Genomic DNA, 21359 nt, shown 5'->3' with positions numbered 1-21359 from the left:
GAAGATTGTTCTTCAACGTAGACCAATGCCACCAAAAAGTCTTCCTTGCTATCCTCCGGACGAGAACCACTTTATAGGAACCGTCCTTTGAAAGAAGAGTTTTTTAGAGAGATTGTGAGAGAAACTAAGTTTGAGAGAGTTCTACAAAATGCATTAACGCTTCTATAATGTGCAAAATAAAACAAAACATAATTGAATTATTTAATTAATTATGTTTTTGTTTTAATTAAATATCATATTTTTAATTAGAACTTTATTCAAATGTACATCTCTCTCATGACCTATAGTTTTAATGTGTATCTCATAACCTATAGTTTTAATGTGTATCTCATGCACATCAATTTTCACCTATAGTTTTTAATATAAATCCAATTCATATTAAATTTTATTTGAATCTTATTCAAATAATTATATCATAATAATATGTTTAATTTTTTAATTTTTATTCAAAATAAACTATATATAATGTATCATTATATACATTATACACATTCCATTAGATATAATTCGAACATTTCAAATTCTCCGTTGTGAGCTAGCAAGGGACCTAATGGACCTACAGTTCAGAAACTCTAACAATACAAGATTAATTTATTAAACTCATTAGTCAAGCTAATTAACATTCGTTAACTGTTGGTCACTCCACTAAAAACCCACAACTGCACTCTTTTCACTATAGAATATTTTATGTCCATGGATTTTGACCAATAACAATAAGTCAATCCTTCACGAGTGTTTGTAACTACAATTGGATTAAATTACCGTTTTACCATTGAGTTACCTCTTCACCTTAAGTACGACTAATCCTTTAATGAACAACATGTTTATGGCTCGACCATTAAACAGAAGTCCCTCTCGAGCCAGTGAGAGGGTGAGGCCCCTTGTACAAGTCACGGAATCAGCACTTAAGAGAACACTCATCTACTTACCCTAAAGTCGGGAAGGAGTGAATTTCATCTTGTGTAGTTATGTTCCCAGCTCCCCCTGGTTCTCGTCCCAAAAATGGTAGCAATATTGAATCGGCGACCCATACCACTCTCACTAATATAAATCAAAAGACAATCACTTATAGGTAGGAGTCCATAACTCACCCAAGATTGAGATTTAGTTACCTGGTCTTCCTATGAAATAATAATCTATTAGATAACGGTGTTACAGCTAAAGATTAATTATTTCGCGGTCCAGACTTATACAAACTCATTGCATTAGGTTACCCCACTTGCATGTTTCCACATAAACGATTTGGATTAATTAAGTTGTTTATAACTATTACAAAGTGGGTCGTATCCATAGTGTTATCAGGATAAGGTACCCAACTTTACCCATATATTATAGACCATTTAGGTTATTACTAGAACATTGTCCACCTAAATATTGAATATCTACCGTATATCAATGTCGACCTTGTATATCAATTATATACTGTATATCAGTTATATACTGTTCCAGTTACATGACATAACCTTGGACGTTTAGTTTATTGGATTTTGGTTAATGCAATTCAAAAAGAAACTTCAATAATAGCTTTTTAAATAAATATTTGTTTTACATTTACAAACCACGAGTTTAAGGCATAATACCAACAAGAGCCTATTTTAGCCCACTTCAACAATGTGCAAACATGATGAGGAAAATAAGGATGAACAAAACTTCGAGGTTATTGCATATAGACCTCCCCTTGAGCCTCACCATGTAGGAAGGTGTTTTTAACATCGAGTTGACGAAGATCTCATCCAAAATGAGCAATCAAAGATAGAACAATACGAACGGTAGGTTTCTTAACAATGAGACTGAACATTTCATCATAATCTACGCCTTCTTCTTGATGATAACCTTTTGCTACCAAACAGACTTTATATCAAGCAACACTACAATCGAGATGTCTCTTAATATGATATACCCATTTGCAACCTATTGCACTCTTACCGACAGGCAAAGGAGACAAAACCCATGTACCTTATGACCCAAAGCATCATACTCTTTGGACATTGTTTGCTGCCAGACTGAAAGCTTAGAAGGTTTTGCAAAAGAGGATGGCTCCAAGTCAGAGTTTGAAGATACAACTGCAACAAAGACTTTCTTTTTGGAAATACTAGATTTTCCTCTTGTTTGCATAGGGTGAATAACATGACCCATCCCAAAACACTTACTAGTCCTAGAATGAGTTGCACCGACCATAGACCCCGACTAGTCACGAAGTCCATGGTCAACTTCTTCTTATCTTTGACTTGAACTTTGACTAACAAGCTCTAGATATAAACAGTTAAAAATAATAATCTTTACGGCACAACTTTTCTTAAATTCATTCTAAACATTCTTTTCTATCAATGTCATGCAATTCTTGAATTATTCTAAGTGGTAGAAGCTGAACTACTTTCTCCTTGAAACTCATACACAACACTGAGAGAAAACATAAGACAAAGAGGGAGCTGGAAAGCTCAGTTAGTGGTAAGTCGATAAGAAAAAAATCTCATTAAACTTCTTTCATAACCAACAGAAATTTTAAGTTCTTTCAAACTTCATAAACTGACGTAATAAACCTTTTCATTTAAATTCATATATTTGAGTAACTAAAATTAACACAATAAACTTTCTCATAATAAACTTGTAATAACGATTTCTTTATAGACAAATCAAAAAGGCAATGCTCTCAAAGCCAGGATTTTGACCAAGATTTTGAATTCGAATTTGGACCTAATCACCTTGACATTCTCTTGCGTCCCCTACAACCTAGTTACGCCAACTTCTTGATATGCTCTAAAAACACATTTTAAAAACATGTAAAACGTTCTTCTTCAAGAGAAAACTTCACACCATACATACATGTAAACCATATTTTATTCTGGTCAACTGGTGTAAAGTAATCTCAATATACACAACAAAATAATTCTCTCAATGCACGGAGTCAAATGGTCTCAAATACCTTCTTTTTCTAGGTATACTATAGCAACATATTCGTATAGCATACGAGTAATCACCTGGATACAATAACATGGTGGTTCGAAAATTTCTTTCTGCATAAAATTTTCAAATCTCGTAAATTGTTCCAAAATTCTTCTTTTATTCTTTCTAAAAACTCTTCCAACTTTTCCAAAAAACTGTTGGATGTTTCTTGGATATAAACTCTCTATTTCTAATTTTTGTGGTAATCATTTCTTAAATCTTTCTTTCTAAACAATATTTCATAAAACTCTAGAATCATTTCTGAAATTTCTTTCTAAATGCATACCATAACTTTTTCAAATATTTCTATAAAATATTTCTCTAAATCATAACACATTTCTAAAATTCTCAAACAAACACAGCAACGCTGAAATATATCTAATATATATTTTCTTGAAATTCTACGGTAATGTATACATTATCTAAAAATATTTGTAAAATAAACTACTCATAAATTCTTTGTCGTCCTCTATTCCAATTTCTGCCTCACTTGAAATATCACCTCATCCAAATTAATTTAGTTACTTAAATCACAATATCTTTAGGATAAAACCAATTATCCATTAAACAACGATCATTCTTTTTCTTCATTAAAACCCAGATCTCCTCTCTCATAATACTTACAAGGGGACCCATAATTCAAATCAATTTATTTCCTTTCAAAACCCATATGAAACCCTTTCTTCTCTAACAATTTTTTTTTCTTTCTTAATTTTTTAACCATAATTTTTTCTCTTCCATCAACAACCTCTCATATTCTTCTTCTTTTTTCTCAATTCAAACCCAAGGCCGCCTTCTTCTTCTTCCTCCCTCACCTTTCACACTTTTTTTTTTCCTTTTCCTTTTTCTGAAATTTCCCCAGTTTTCCTTAATATATACCAAGAAAATACAAATTAACTTCTTTACACATATTGTGATAATCAGATTGTGATATCCATTGCATCCAATCGTACCTTTCACGAGTGCACCAAACATATTTAGATCGACTGCCACTTTGTTCGAGATGAGATTATGGTTTGTTTTCTCAAGGTTCTTCTTGTTCGATCTCACTCGCAACTTGCTGACATTTTTACTAAGCCTGTTGTTGCTCCCATTCTTCCCCAAATGTATTTAATTCGCTATGGATCTCGTTATGAAAGGTAGATGAATACAATTTGATTTACCTTTCACTCACATTACATGTTATGCCAAATTGCCGCATCACCAAAACTACAATAATCTTTCATATAAATTAAATATAGTACTAGGTTTTTTGTAATTAGTTTTAAAAATACAATATTTTTATGAATATAATTTTAAAGTACTAGTCTTCATCGTCTTTCCTGTTTCCTATGTTGAATATGATCTTGGCAATGGTTTGTAAATCATATGAAATATACGTCGGAAAAATAATTTGGCAATGGTTTGGGAATACATTTGAACTCCAACAAAAATTAGACATATTTAATCCCATTTCCATTTATAAAAAAAAATGTAATTTATAGTGTAATATTAAGAAAAAACAAGTATATGAAAGTATACTATACATGATACATGATACATATGTGATTATTTACCGATATTCTTTTTTAGTACAACAAATTTGAAGATGTCGAGATTTAAACCTTCCCTCTCAAGAGGGATGCTTCTTCTTTTACCATTGAGGCTTCTTCTTTTACCATTGAGTTATGCTCATATTGATCAGTCAAAGGAATTTTACTTCAATGAAAAATTGAGAGAAGGAAAACTCAAACTGACTCATTCGACTTTTAATCGTGTGAATGAGTTACCCCTCGCTCAACTTTAAATTCAGCTTCTTCTTCAACTCTCTTCCTTCCTCTTCAATGTCAATGAGTTCAATGTGCTTCTAAGTTCTAAAATCCTTCAAAAAGTGCTTGTACTCCACTATCCATTGAAGGTCAATTTGAGAGTTCTTTTACAGAAGTTTTTTAATTAGTACTTTAGTGATAAAATAAAAAAAAAAGTACTTAATAACAAATCATTTTTATGATTGATTCAATATTCTTAGAAGTGTTTTAAGTGGTTACAAGTGAAGCCCTCTACAAGTATTTTCATCTAAGATTACTTCATCGTTTGAATCTTAATAGACAAACCTTCTAACCCATAACTCAAAATGAGCCTACTGACAACATGCAGTAAAAATAATCAAAGACGAGGATTAAACCTTAATTCACTAGAAAAAAAGGTGATCGCCTCCTTTTAATGGGGAAAAAACACTTTTATTTTACGTCCCAACATAATAATTTTGAGCAAAACGGCCAAAACCACTCCCAAACATACCCTTTTTTACTCATCAGTCCCGCACCTTCATTACATAAGAAACAACCAATTTATGTCACTAAAAGAAAGGCCAGAGCACCCATTTAGGGGATTTGGGGAATGTTTGACTCAAGTTAACAAGATATACAAACTGGGTCTTAAATTATGTTTTTTTGGAGAAAAGATACCTAAGTAGACCACTAGTAGATTTTTGTTTATCTTCTTTTTACATAACTAGCAATTCTAATTCCAAAAATGGCCAATTTTGTGAGAGATTTTCTATTTGAGATGTTTCAGGGATTAGGGATACCTGTGGCAGCACTCTTCTTCAGCTGGCTGGCTGATATGAGGCAGACACAAAATTCATACAAATAGAGAAAGAAAGACAATGTGAAACTTGTTTAATCCTCTATCTGGCTATGGTTTGAATTGGTATATCCTTCAATGCCATACTTTTGGTATACTGTAACTTGATTCTCTTCCCACCATCTCTCTGCTTCCCGCTCCGAAAATCTTCTTCGACTGCATACACAATTCCATATGACTACGTTAAGTTACTCCGATAACTCAAAAAAACATTACAATGCATTAAAACAAACACATGTCGAATTGAACTATAGAGCCGAACAAGTAATGGTCCCATTAGACAAATTCCAGACCTCTTAAACACATTTAAAGTTTCGGGACTAAACTTGTAATTTACCCCAAAAATAAAATCGAGAAGATATGAACTAATACCTGAATCTCACTCTCTTCAGCCCCTTGTGCCCACCTGGTAGACTTGTAAATGTAATATATACACCAGGTTCATACTGTTCTATCCATTCATCTTTCAAATAATTTGCAGTTCCATTTTTAGCGGACGTTCGGTTAGTATTCGGATCCTCCGCCGACTTATTGACGTGTCGGAATGCATGTCTCCCATATAATGATTTGAATGTATTAGAGAAGACAATGGGAGAGTTGTATAAACTATCACCAATTGGTCTGTCTTTGGGCAATTGAACCTCAGGGGGTAAACAAGTTGCAGCAGAGGGGGAGTGCAAATGGTCAAAGTTTTGGCCATCTGAATATAATGGTGTAACATGTGGTTTATTAGCATCAACTTCTTTTGCATCACTTCTACCCGAAACCTTCTCCGACATTGTATGAATCTGCAAGAATGACAGCAGTTCTTTAATCAGAGAACCGGTTAGAAAACGATTGTATTGATTTCCCCAGCTCATTAGGATTGTATAGGACGACCTATGTTCAAAAGTCATGAAGAAAGAAATGATAGAAATTACCCGGAGTGCCAAAGCTTTTATGACCTCCTTTGCTACCTTACATTTCTCGGCTTCCTCCCTTGCGACAGACCAAGCTTCTTCTATCTTTTGTCGACATTTCTGCATCTTCTCGTCTCCATTGTGACATTGTAGCTCCAGGCTCTTCACCTTAAAGGATATAACAATTTAGTGAACAACTCTTTTGGAATGACACCATCGAAACTCAATCCAACAAGAAACAAATTGCATACTTAAAATAATTAAAAGTTTAGGAACTTAGTAGACATTTTTTTAAGTTCAAGAACCTACTAGACACAATATTGAAAGATTAAGGAATGACACCGTCGGAGATTTGCTCCCCCATACCAGGGGCACCCGTGCCTGTCCCAAGGCTTGGACCTGGGAGACATCAAGGATTTTTGGTATTAAACTCACTGAAAAGTTCGAACTTGAGGCCTCTAAACCAATATGACCAAGAGACCCCAAGCTCTTGTCAACCGGACTGCCACTTGGGGGCATTATTAGAAAATTTATAGTTCAAACATTTATTAGACGCAACTTTGAACTTCATAGACTAAACTTGTAATTTAACTAGAATACGTAGAAAGAGAAGCACGTGTTTGAATACCTCAGCTCGTAGCTTCTGAACTTCTTCACTTAGCTTCTCACTGGACCCATACATAAATCTCTCAAGACTGATGACACTTGAATTGGGGGATCTCAGGTGACCTAAAGCATTTACAGTTGTTTCATTTTGAGATGATGAAATGAGAGTTTTCGAGTTTTCTCTATCGCACATTTTAAATGAAGCTGGGCACGAAACTTGGCCCCAACTTGGTATTCCACCAGACTGAAAAGAAAGGTGTTCTAAATGCTGTTGGTTTTCCCCTTGATTTATGAATTTCCAATGAGACTGCATCTCCTCACTATTTTGTTTTGTAGGTGACAACAGTTGACAATGCTTAGAACTCATACTTCTCTTATCTACTCTGTTAAAAGCAGATGCTTTCTGTTGCAGCAATAAATCCTGTGACCTTTTATTTTCTTGCTTTAGTGGCCTACCCAAGTGAATATGTCTCTGTAGATTGTTGAAGCAGGGATCACAAACTCGAAAAGGTTTAGTTTTGTTCGGTGCCAAAGCAGCGTTGGTAGTTTTTTTACTGCTGCACATCCGGCAGAAGAAGAGACCGCAGTGATAGCAATTGTGCTTCTTCCTCGTAAACCCGAACGACAATTTACATCCATAACAAGCAGATTGGTCACTCGAGGTGATAGATCTATGCAAACAGATTGCAGCTGTGAAATTTGACCCACAGGCTATACTTTCTACCTGCTGGTCTCCTAGAGCTTCCACAAAAGTAGGTAAGTTCCTATCATCGGGATCGCCCAATCCTAATTGTCCGTATGCACCCTTCCCCCAAGTGTAAACATGTCCTGTCGACGTTAATGCCGCTATATGAAAGGAACCTGAAGATATGGCCCTAACAAACTCTTCTTTGAGCTTCCCTTCAACTAGGGTTATAGATGCGTCCTTGGACCCCGGATTTCCTAGTTGCCCATGTACGGAACTTCCCATCGTGTAAACTCTACCCAGATTGGTGAGCCCAGCAGTCAACATTCGTCCACAAGAAACTTGGACAAAATCATAATCAACAAGTGGGGCAACACACGTCGGTAAGAGCTTACATGCGTTATCAGCATGGCCCAACCTTCCTTTATCACCATCACCCCATGTAAACAATTTCCCAACAGCACTCTTGAACTTGAAACGGTCAATCATGATATCAACTATAGCAGCTGTGTGCCACGATCCACACGCAACTGATTTTACCCACAAACCATTTAAAGATTCAACCTCTTTTGGCTGGGAAAGGCTCGTAAGATTCCCATGTCCAAGAGCTCCAAATGTTCCATCTCCGTAAGTAAATAAACGCCCACAAGCAGAAACAACCGCTGTATGCCATTCTCCACAAGCGACGTTTGATATGCTTACGCCATTCAAAGGACCAGAAAGTTTTTGTGGCAACCACTGACTTCTAATCTTCTGCTCACATTCAAAATCAGCACCAAACCTACCATCACCCCATGTATAAACTTCTCCGGCACTTGTCAGCGCACATGTCTGATATTCACCACATGCAACAGATTTAGCTGCAATCCGACCAAGCGAGTCGACAAGCTTGGGATGGTCCAAATCCATATTAATCTTATGCCCAAGTCTCCCACCCTTCCCTTCACCCCAACAGAAGACTTCCCCATGCTTGGTTACCAGGGCTGCATGTTTCCCTCCTAACGATACGCTTTGCACATCCAACATCCTAGTTGATTCTAGAAGTTTCGGTAACAACGCATCTACATTCATTCTGTTCTGGCTAGCAGACCTTTCGTTTCCACCACCTATAAGCCCACCTTCTATACCTTCTCCCCAGATCATGACATCCTTCAGAATATTGTTCTTTTCGATTTGTGGAGATGTATGAACAGGTGCAACAAATCTACTGAGCACATTCTTTTCATGAACCATTTCAGCTGTCGATCCCCTCTTAAATGCATCATGTTCAACAAGAGGAGTACATCGAGCAGAGATGTCCCCTTCACTTGGTCCATCCGACGGATAGAAGCTATCAAAGGAATGAGATAAGCCATCAGAAAGGCATCTTTCTGAAAGTGAAAGAGTAGGACTGCCACACAAGCTGCGTACCTTCAAGCATAGTACATTTTAGTTGAAGTGCAGCCAGGAAACAATACACGTAACTCTTAAAAAACTGAGAACTTAAACATCTCATGAAAAAAAAAATGGTACTTTGTTATGAAGGATGGGAGAATATAAAATTAAACAATGATTTACATACTGATTGTTGAATTATTTTACACATTTCCAATCACACAGGAAGATCATCAGCTAACTATGGATATAATAGTGCAGCCAACAGACCAGTTATTGTTTTGTCCTAGTTTCAATTTGGTCCTTATGGTTAGAAAAGTTTTAATTGTTTCCTATAGTTTAGGCTTAATTTCAATTTGGTCTTCATGGTTGGGTCAAACTTCACATATTTACTATTTACATGGTAATGAGCTGGTATTTTTTAGTTTGCTGACTATGATAACTTACTACTTTAGGGTTTTATGTTCAAGTAAAAAATAAGAGAAGTGACTTTCTACATGTATAAAAAATGATTTGGTAACGATTAGTGAAGTTAACCAAAACCAAATAGAAACTTTTAAAACCGTAAAAACTAAATTGAAACTAAATTCATATTATAGGCACCAAATTGAAACTTAGCCCAAACCGTAGGACCAAATTGGTACTTTATTCCAAAATTTATTTCAAGTCCAAAAGATTTTATGTCAATTATACGCTATCCTTTTTGGTTCCATTCTTCAAGATACTAACTAACAAGAATAGTTCTCTCTTGTCAAACTATGTCATGACTTGCCTTAGAAAATTAAAAAGCATTGCATTGATTAGATAGCGACTTCATACTAATCTTTCCTGGGTATGGATCGGGCTATTTCCATCACAAATAAATATTATTTTCACAGATGGGCGAAGAGAACCAATAAAATAATTTCTAGAGGTTAAAGATTATAGCAAGGAAATGAAGGGCTTGGGTAAGTAAAACCTGTGGAAGGTCTGTAGTGTCCTCCAGAAGTCCAAGATTGTACTTTCTTCTAATAAACCCAGCAGGACTGTTAGCACAAGATACAATCCCTCTGTTATCCCTTGAACTAGCTAGTGATCTTGGATGGTGATTCCTTGATATTATAGATCTCAATCCAAGAAACCAACAATCTGCCTGTGCTTTGTCCTTGCATGTCTGCACAAAAGATGAAATGAAGAGGCAAAAAAAGCCGAAAAAAGCCGAAAAAGAGGCTTTTAAACATCATCTTTGACTAGGGACTAGGGAGGTAAAATTTCTAGCTCCGCCCTTGATCTTTACTAGTAAAAAGCTCAAACAAAGCTTATAATAATGAAGAACAAGTTTTACCAGATCAAGTGAGCGTTCGCCACTAGCATAAATGAGCGAAAAGGAATGGGACTTTTTGGTGGGTTGAAGTTGGTTTTGAAGGCTTGGCTGATTCAAAAGCAAGAGCATTTAGACGAATGTAAAAAGCAAAAAGGTTGAGTAACAAAAGTTAACAATAAGAAGCATTGGATTTCTGTATACTTACAGACATCTTTCCGGGAATAATTTTCATTACCAAGCTTAGTCGCAGTTGCTTTTCCTCATGCCCTGAATACCAAACCAAGAACTTTTCGTCCTGAATCGAGAAAATTAAAATTTGTATAAGAAAAGTGCCCAATTAATTGAGCTTTTGCAGCAAATAAGAACATTTTTAAAAAATCAATCACACATAATAAGATATAAGGTGGGTCCTAAGTCACACAGAGGCAGGTTTATGGATTTTTACTTATATGTGCTAGTGATCATCTATTTCCATAATCAGAAGAAAATATACAAGACACTTCTTTTCCTTCTGCTTTATAATTATATACCATCCTTAAAAAATATATAATTTTTGAGATGCAATTTCTAAAGCATCATTGGCAACAAATTTTTGTTCAATATTTTATTGTTAAACAGACACTAGATAAGCAAGGTTAAAAGACTTAGACAGAAGTACAAAAACAATGCAAGGTAAAAAGTTGAGATTAACAATGAAGATCAAGAACCACTTATCACCGCTAAAATACACTGAACCAAAATTTTTAACAGCACAAGATCTAGAAGACAGAGAAATCAAACAATTTCACCAACCATGCTAAGTATTTTGTTTTCTGCCATTAAAAATATAACACAGCACCTTCCACTGTCCCTTTCCTAATGCTAGCTAGAGTTTTGTGGTCCAACACCGTGGTGGCTATCTTGTGGAGATTATGGAATGAGGGGAACTAGAGGGCCTTCAAAAAGAAAATCTCCGGTCTTGATGAACCGTTGTTCTCTCGTTTCAAACCTTTTTTTTTGTAATTATGATCTTGTACATATTTTGACCAATTGAGCCTCCTTTTTAAAACCCTTTGGTCTTGCAGGGATACCTCATCTCCCCTCTCTTTTGCACGCTCCTCCTTCAATATGGTTCTTAGTTTCTTATCAAAATATTTATATGTATGATACATTCACCAAAAACTATGATAGGAAAATGAAATATCAACAACAACTCGTCGCATTAACAATCGCGAGGCTTCTAAAACTCCACGAGACGATCCAGATGACGATTTCGACAGAGATTTAAGAAAATGTTCCAATTAAACTTATTTTTACTCGTCTAGTTTTTTATAAGAAGACAGAAATATGAACTAGCATTTCCATACCACACATTTCTCAACAAAAAGCATTCTAAATGCTGTATATCCTAACCATGGAAAGCCTGAAAGGGCAGAATTTTGGTTTGCCTCTGCGCCTAGACTTTAAAAGATAAGCCCCCTTCTTCATAGACAGAATTGCCTGCACCAAAAAAGGAAAAATCAAAACAAAACCCTTCAAATAATATTTTGATAAGAGAGAAAATGAAGCATTACCTTATACAAATCTGATTTATGTGAAACATTTTTCCAAAATACTTCAGAAAAAAATATAAGGAACTTCAAAAATGGCATGAAAAATTGTGTGATTCTGATTCTCTCTACTCAGTATACTTAATACTATGAAGGAAACAGAACTTAAGAAATTATAAGGAATTTACATTTTAGACCATAAACTTTATACAGGCTCAACAATGAAGAAGAATGGATGCCAAAATGAACCCATGAAGTTCCTCAAAACTTACAATCCAAAATTTAGCATCGTTGGAAAAAAAAAATTGAACTAGTGGGAAATGCAAACTCTCTTCCAAGAAATGGAATCAGTAAGAGCAAAACTTCTCAACACCCCTCAAAGAAGAAAGGAAAAAGGGTTATTTCAAAAGGGTAATGTGGGAAAATTGAAAAGAAGAAATCAAAAATGGAAGAAACCCAATACAATAGAAGATACCTGCTCCACTGCTCTGTCATGGAGGAGTATTGACAAAGATTCTTCACCCATTTTCTTCCCTTAGAGAATTCCTCAGCTCACCAACAAGAAAAAAATCTTCACAAATACAATGTGGTGAAACTTGAAATGAAATAATTAAAAGTCTGCACTGCAGAATAAATGCTTCCTAATTCCTATGCTCTCCACAAGAAATACAGAGTGAGAAGAAGAACAATATTGAGAGACAGAAATAAAAAGGTTTTTTTTTTCTTTTTTCTTTTTTTTTTTTGGTTTGATTAGAGAAGAAAATTGGGATCGAGGAGAAATGGGGTTGTGTTTTCTCTCACTAAAATTGGGTGGAATGAATCTGTTGAGCCGTATTGGGAAGTTTTATTTTCACTTCGTTATTTGTGCAGAGTGGAAAAATGGAGAGGAGGAAGAAGAAGAAAGGAGGGAAGCTTTTATTTAATTTTAATTTATTTATTTATTTTTAGTAATGTAATGGGAAGAAAGTATTATAATATTAGTAATATAAATTATTAAAATATTAAAAAGGGAAAGAAAAAGAAAAAAAAGGACTGAAAATCCAACTGCACGTGTAGAGCACATTACATTAGAATTACATGCAATTTTAATTTAGTTTAGAACTACGAGTTTCATATTTCCACGTCCTGTCTTGTCCTTTTCTATCTCTCTCTTGGTTTTCCAATCTAATTTTTATATAGAGAGAAAATATGTCTTTTAAAGGTTAAATTATAAATTTTGTGCTCCATTTAAAAAATAGGTGAAGGCAGCACAATTGGGATTCTATTCCTTATTTTCAAATTTATTAAATTGAATGGATTTTATAGATATATGTTTATCATATTTATTTCAAAAAAATTTCTGAATTTTATGATCCCAGCGGTGTAAATTCTGAAGAACAATATTTTTCTCTTTTTAATGTGTTCATGTTTTAAATTTTAGAATTTAAAATGCCCAATTACATTTGAAAATATTAAAACATGGAATACAATTCTATTATTCATTGAATTCTTCATAAAATTTTAATGTTACATATGATAAGTCTCCAAATTAAAAAAAAAAAAAAAAGAAAAAAAAGTATTGACATACGTTAAATAAAAGCTTTTAGTTTAATTGTTGGGATTTGATTTTTTAATCAAAATCCCATCCTATAGTTTTGGAAATTTTAAAGAAATATACCATTTTCCTAAAATATTACAAAGTAACATAATCACGAAGATGCAAGAAGAAGTTTTAGCATTGCATCTCGAAATACTCAAAATCTCATTTCATAAGCAAGTTTTCAAGAAACACTCAAGTTTTAGTAACGGTCATCCGCCCAAGTCGTAAAAAATAAATATAGTACCTTAGATTAGCAAAGTAAAATTCTTAAAAAAAAAAAAAGAGATAAATAAGCATAAAAGAAAGCTTTAGAGAGAGACAATCATATAAATTTCAATGATATTTAGAATAATGTTTGTTTAAACTAGTCTATAATCTTTTCTCAAACAAGAGAAAATCTATAAACTTATGTCAATACTAATAAAATAAGAAAATAATTACGCAAATGTATATTTTATTAATTATCAAACGACAAATTCATAAATTGCTAATGGTGGCATTAAATGTGTCTACTTTAGATAAGATTTTGTTACTTTGTAATATTTTAGGAAAATGGTATATTTCTTAAAAATTTCCAAAACTATAGGATGAAATTTTGATTAAAAAATAAAATCCCAACAATTAATAATTTTCCTTTGTTGTCTCTTAAAATAAATAAATAAACTTTCCTTTATTGTTTCCACTCTGAACTTTTTCTCTCTCCAAACTTGTGTTAAGCCAGCCACATATGGAAACTTTATTGATGCCCGTCGACAATGGGTCGGAGAGTTACGCCCATGAAAAAGGAAAAATTGAAACAAAAAGTTGGTTTAATTAAATGCTATTTTTGTTTACTTTGGTGTAATTTGGGCGATCTAATGTCAAAACGTCTTGGTCTCTGGATTTTTTACTTTGGTTCATTACGTCTATTTTGATTTCTGTACTTGTACTTCTAAAAAATATTATTTTGATCCTTTTATTTTTATTTTTATCTATTTTTTAATCATAATTTTAACATGACACTTCCGTCACTAAATTTCTTGGAATACAACTATATATTTGTATTAAATTATTTTCATTTTGTATTAAAATTCATGTTGAAATTTTATAACTAAAGATTAAATTGGTCACCTTTAAAAAGTATTATAGAAAAAAATGAACCTTTTGAAAATACCATAACTAAAAAATTAACTAAACCCTAATGAAAAGAGTCAAATCTATTGAAATGGTACATTTTAACCTAAAATTTTAGGTAGATTAAAAATGGAAAAGAAAACTTGTTTTATGAAGATCGAGATAAATATTTTTTAGATATTAGGAATCTCATTATGATCAATCTAATTATGCTAGTATCTTTGTAGGGTTTTACCATCTTTTTTTTAAAAAAAAAAGAAGTGTTTAATGATTAATCTATCCTAAAAGAGTGATTAATCAACCCTAAAACTTTGTGAACCTGATTATTAGTTAGATAAAAGATATATTTTAACCTAAGCAAAACTCAACTGATGATTTAGACATCTATATAACTAAAAAAGAGTGAGCTTGATTTTACCCCACAGATTGTAAAAGAAAAAGTAATAAAAATAGTGTAGGTGCATAGGTTTTTACTTATTTATTTACTTTTACAAGTAACATTGAATAGATTGAATTGCTACTCGTTTTAATAAAATAATGATGTGTTTGGAAATGTTCATGTTTTTTGTTTCGGTTTCTTTTAATAAAAAAAATTGAGTTTGGTAATTATTTTCTATTTCTTGTTTTTTGTTTAATTTAAAAAAGAAACATAAGCATGTTTGATAATCATTTTTGTTTCTTGTTCTTTAAATTTTAAAAAATTGTTAAAGATGACGGTATCCAATACCTCAAAGTATCTCACAATTGTATGATATGTCTACTTTGGTATAACTCTCATGACCTTACTTTTGGTTTCACCTAAGAAACCTCGTATATAAGACACTTAACTTTTTCCATAATTGTTCTATTTAGCCTTTATGCAACTCCACTTTGTTGTGAAGTGTGTCTAACATATCCGTGTCTCGTGATGCCACTACATTTACAGAAATTACTGAATCCTTCACAACTAAATTCAAGTCCATTATCTATTGTTTGCGTTTCTACCATTTTCTTATTCTGAGCTATTTAGAATAGCGTAAACTATCCCTATAAACCAAACACAAGTCCTTCTAACATGTTTTATCGAAAATGAAGGTGCACCTTGTTAGTATAGGTAGTGACTATCAATTCTTTAAGTCTTTCTTGACCATTCATCTCTAATCTCAGGATCCCTCTAATTCGGATGTGGTATCGGTTCATTCATGTACCCCTCCTCTCTGCTCGGGCGTCACAAAATCAAAAGCTTTCTTCTTCTTTTTTTCCTTCAATTTGCACACATATTTTTAAGGTCTAATCTTTCATTATCCAACCAAAATAAGCCAAAAGATTGGCAATTCAATCTATTTACTTATACAACCTTTCAATCAAGTTTTTATTGTCGATTAATGTTAAAATTAATTGACAAAATGATGAGGTTAAATTATAGAAATACACTTTATTAGTTAAAAGTACCTTACCTTCTAATTTGATGAAATAGACATATTATTACTCGCCCATAAATCATTTTATATTACCTAGTATGTAATAACTTCCTCGACCTGGAATTTGCTCGTTATTCAAGAAAATTCACTCGTTAAAATCAACCTGACAGAAGTTACTATTTTTATACTGTTTTTTTTTTTTAGGATAGTGTGTTTGGGAGTGATTTTGGCAACACTTTCATTTTCATTGAACATGTTTGTCAAATTAAAAAATTGATTTTAGGAAAACATAAAATCACTTAATTTTTTATCACTTGAGTGGTGATTTTGGAAAATCAATTATTCTTAAATCTCTATCTTCAAAATCACTTCTTCTACCATCATTCCCAAACACACCATCAATTATTATAAAGTACATTCATTGAAAAAAAAATCAAGATATGAGAATTGAAAATTTTGGAATATTAAGAAAACACTCAAACATTAAGAATTAAATAGTGTATGTTTAGACTAACAATATAATAATGTGGCCGCCATTCCATGACGACTTTGTTTTTAGTTTTTTATTTCTATAAACTATGTTTTTTTACCATTTCATTAGGAAGTTTTTCACTCTTACATATTTAAATTTTTAGTCAAAATTTTTTTTAAACAAAAAGTTTTTCAAAACTATTATTGAATGATAAAATTTTGCCAATTATAAATGTCACGTCATTATTTAAGCTAATGACAAAATTATATATTGCCAAATTTGGTACCAACCAAAAATTTATAGGTGCCTCCAAATTAAATTGCAACTACATAAAATTGACGAAGCAAATAATGCCACGTATCTTTCTTATTGGCTAATCGGATCAGTCCATAAAAAGATTAGACTCAAACCATATAAGCTTATGAGAAGAAGGCTCGCACAAGACTCACGAAGACTCGAGGTCACCTCTCATTTGAGGATATTAAAATTCAGAAAGATTCAGATTCAAAGCTAAATTGGGGATTCATTTAGAGCCATCAGAGCCATCTAGAATTCGGAGCCAAAGATTGAAGATTCTTTGAAGCCTTGAAACTAAAGACTTGAAAATCAAAAGACATTGAAGTGCTGAAGTCTGTCAACAAATTGTCGAAGAATTTTATCAAGCTATCAGATTAGAAAAACTTCAACAAGCCAAAGAACTACATCAAGCTACAAGCCTAAAAAGTACTTCTTCAACAAGCTGAAGAACGTCATCAACTTACAAGTCAAAGAACTTCATTAAGTTACAGGTCGAAGAGCTTTGTTAAGTTACAAGTTGCAAACTTCATTAAGTTACAAGCTAAAAATTTTATCAAGTTACAAGCTGAAGAACTTCATCAAACTACAAGTTGAAAAACTTCGTCAAGTTACAAGCCAAAGAGCTTCGCTAAGTTACAAGTCATAGACTTCATCATGCTATAAGCTGAAAAGACCTCAAAGATCTTCAACAAGCTCAAAGTCGAAAACCTCAAAAATCCTTTAACAAGCTAGAAGTTGAAGGCACCAATCTCCTTGATACGAGAACAAATTCTTCGGCCATCAAATCAAATTTACACCCGACTCGAGAGAAAGCATTAGAAGTTAACATATTAGAAGTTGTATTACTTCTACATTCATTAATTCGAGTTCATCCTCATGAAAATTCTGCGCAACCAACTACTTCTTTTTATTTTTCAAATTTAACTTGGATTTCATAAAAATTATATAACAAAAACAAAATAAACATAAAGTAATGATTCTAATTTTCTAAAAGAAGAAATAAAAAATAAAATGATTATTCGAGGTAGTCTTGATAATTGTATTTTTTTTTTTTTTTATCCATGCGAAAATGATGGGAAAATAAGATGTTTTTGAGTTGTGCAATTTGCAGTAGACGACAGAGGAAGTAAATAGTGTGTATGTTTTGACATTCCATGGCCTGTCTTCTGTTTCTGATCTCTGCCAAATGCACAGTTTTGTTTGACTTTTTTGGCTTTGCATTTGAATTTTCAAATGCCTTTCTATCTTATTCATGCAACTTTCAAATCTTAAAAGTAGACAAAATAATTGTTTCCTCATTTATCAAACTACCTAAATTATTGTACACAATATGGTCGTCTCCCAATATTATTTGCTTCTAACATTGTAAATGAGTTTTGTTTCAAACCCAATCTTTTAATTTTCATTAGACATTTTAAGGTAGATTACCAACAAATGGTTTTTCTTCAAGAAAAAACGTAAAAGTAAAGAATTTTTTTTTACAGAATAATATAAAGAATTGAAATGACTTTTGTGAATGAAACACTTTAACAAGGAAAAAAAAGTTGGTTAAATGTTTCACCTTTCTAATTTGGTTAAAATATTAGTAATTTTCTTTATAAGTCGAACATAATATTGTATTTCTCAAAAATAAAAAATAGTGTTTACTTCTAAATTTGATATCCAATATTTTAATTTCCATAATTTCCATTCAACATTTTAATGTAGATTACTAGTAAATGAGTTTCCTACCGAAGATTTTAAAGAATTGAGATGACTTTTGAAAGTAAGATATTTTAGCCAAAAAATTTGAGTAAATATTTACTTTTATCTAACCTAAACATAATTTGATGGACTAAAGTACTGATAATTTCCTTTATAAATTGAGTATAATGTTGTATATATTTTTCAAAAGAAAAAAAAAAGTGTTTATACTTCCAAGTTTGTTAACTTTAAAATGCTAGAAGACGCCAAAGTTAGTACTTAATCATGATGGGTAGAATATGAAAAAAAATATGTTAAATTAGGACCCATTTGATAGCATTCTCGTTTCTTGTTTCTTGTTCTGGTTTCGATAGTTGTATCTATTTAATCTTTTCATTCAGAAATTTTTCAAAAAGTAATATATGTCCTTTTAATTTTGAGTTGTAGTTTTCTTTAGCTTTTGTTGTTAAATAAAGGATGATATAACATATTTGTCAAAACGATGCTAAGCAGTGATTGACAAATATACTCAACTAAGAGATTGTGAGTTCGATTCCCCAACTCCACATGTTCTAAAAAAAAAAGATGGTTAACTAATAAAAATTTATACTATAACCCAATTTCTTATATTTTTATATTTTTCACTTTTTAAGATAAACTTTTTTTTTTGATACAACATATGGGGCGGGTGGTTCGAACTCATGACGTCTTGGTCATAGATGCCTTAACCACTTGAGCTATACTCGGTTTGACACTTTTTAAGATAAACTTATATATTACTTTTTAGATTTAAATGCTATTTTGATCTCTATACTTTTTGTTTAAGTTCATTTTGGTTCATGTATCTTCAAAAATTCTATTTTAGTTCTTATACTTTCAACTTTTGGTTCATTTTAGTTCTTTACTTTCAAAACGGTTTATTTTAGTTTATGTACTTTTAAAGAGAGACCATTTTGATCCGTTCATTTGTATTTTTATCTCGTTTCTTTCTATCATAATTTAAGCATAACATTTCACTAATTACATTTTAAATGCTACATTTCAAGAAATTTAGTGCGTAAAATGTTGTGATAAATTTGTATCAAAGGGTTTTCATTGTGTATAAAATTTGTGTTAAAATTTTGTAAATAGAAACTAATTAAATCGATCACTTTTTAAAAATATAGCCTAAACATAACGATCGTTTTGAAAGTATAAGAGCTGAAATGAACAAAAATTGTGACCAAAATGAACGATTTAATACTACATATAGACCAAAATGAACAAGGTCAAAAGTGAACCAAAATAATTTAAACATATTTTTTATATGATATATATAAAATTATATCTATATTATTGCAAAACTACCAAATTTAAAAAACTATTAAAATTAAATTTCAAAACAATGTTTCACTTAAAAAAAATTAACTAGATTCTCAAATTACTTTCTAGAAAAATATAATAAATAGAAGACATTGGGAGTAAAACTACTTTTCTTAACAAAAATTAAAATAATAAAAGCAAAAAATAAAATGATTATTAACAACTTTTTAACTTTTTATTTCAAAATTCATCATTATTTTGCTAAGATAAAAAGTTTGAAGAAAGAAGAAAAAAAAAGGGATGAAAAAGAACCAAAAAGATAAGTAATATTCCTTACCAATCATAATGTAAGCCTTTAATGGATCATTAGTACATTTGCCAAATTTTTCTTCTCATCACTTTTCATTATATACAATTTTGGAGACTTAAAAAGAGAATTTATAAATGCCTTTTTTATTTCAATATTGAGTCTAAGAGTCAAAAAGTAGTTAACTTTTTTTCTTCCTCCCACCTTTTTATTATTTTTTATTAATTATTTTTATTTTGAATGTCAGTTGGAGAGGTCAACAATAAAACAGAGAGAATCTTTGTTTTAAGGCACACATTGTCAAAAGCTACTTCTTTAAACTATAGTTTATCTTCTTTTTAAATGTAATAAATCACATGCTTCTTTTATTTACATTTTATTTTTAAAAATATATGTTATTATGATTAAACAACAAGAGCTTTGAATTCAAAAAAAAAAAACAAATCCAGCTTTTTTTCTCTATATATAATATTTTCTCCGCCTCTAACATAGCTTAATACCTATCTCCAAAAAAAAGTGTCCTCTAAACCAATTTGCTAAAAGATCAACTACTTTGTTTTAATGTGCTATTAAGAACATGGGTAAGTATTTCGAAAAACTATGTTGCTTTTGAAAATTAAAATTGTCATCAAATGAGTTTAAATGATTTAAATTAACACTCTGTGCAATAAAAAGCAATGGGTCGTTTTAAAAACTCTTTTAGAAGCAAGGTTTTAAGTGTCGATGCTCAATGAAGATGTTATGGGTGGAAAATTATAAAAATAAAAAATTCATTACAAGTATTTAAATAAACAAATGAACATTTCACCATTTTTAAATATGTGCGTACTGATTGACCAGATGCGACAGATACCTATTGACAGATGAAATGAGGTAGACTGGTAAGAAGGTCGGGGGAGCGAACCGAAAAGCTCAACTTTGCGGAACGGACCAATCTTTTGTACCGCCCAGTGCAGCTGAGCTAGAGTGGGCTCAACAGTCAGCCTATGTTTCCGAGCGCACGCATAAAGGCACGATTAGTTCCCTATCCCAGTATGAGAAACTCAGCACGATGAGAACTTGGAATTAGCAGGATTCCAGTTCGAGCAAGTGGGTGTGGCCAAGAAGCAACCAGCTGATTGCCCCCTGCCATTCGGCCTAACGTGCCCCTGCCATCTCTCTAAAGCAACAAGCGAGAAAGTTGCCCCGCGGGCAAAGTTGTTTATTTTCAAGTCAAGCTCCTCGGATGGAATTGGAAAACTA

The 21359-nt window shown here is 32.2% G+C and overlaps 1 protein-coding gene across 5 annotated transcripts; it reads right to left on the bottom strand.

Annotated features, from left to right (window-relative positions):
- Nucleotides 1-5209: 5209 nt before the first annotated feature.
- On the bottom strand, nt 5210-12862 carry LOC111013314 (Regulator of chromosome condensation (RCC1) family with FYVE zinc finger domain-containing protein). 5 transcript variants are annotated; one of them, XM_022287746.2, is made up of 10 exons: nt 12440-12862; nt 11828-11914; nt 10641-10730; nt 10457-10543; nt 10091-10285; nt 7096-9168; nt 6777-6866; nt 6489-6635; nt 5941-6356; nt 5210-5724 (listed from the first exon to the last, which is right to left on the bottom strand). In XM_022287746.2, exons 1-10 carry the CDS (start codon nt 12488-12490, stop codon nt 5604-5606), a joined length of 3357 nt encoding a protein of 1118 aa, XP_022143438.1. In that variant the 5' UTR covers nt 12491-12862; the 3' UTR covers nt 5210-5603. The 5 variants fall into 5 exon arrangements, with proteins under 5 accessions (XP_022143438.1, XP_087984363.1, XP_022143439.1 ...); XM_088128237.1 differs by lacking the exon at nt 6777-6866 and having other exon boundaries at nt 6489-6629; nt 12440-12861; XM_022287747.2 differs by lacking the exon at nt 6777-6866 and having other exon boundaries at nt 12440-12859.
- Nucleotides 12863-21359: the final 8497 nt, after the last annotated feature.

Source organism: Momordica charantia (assembly GCF_013281855.1).
Source record: "Momordica charantia cultivar OHB3-1 chromosome 8 unlocalized genomic scaffold, Mcharantia_2.0 BLBB01000008.1, whole genome shotgun sequence".
Classification (NCBI taxonomy): Eukaryota; Viridiplantae; Streptophyta; class Magnoliopsida; order Cucurbitales; family Cucurbitaceae; genus Momordica; species Momordica charantia.
Note: the sequence above shows the minus strand (reverse complement) of the source record. Positions and strands in the feature narration are given on the sequence as shown.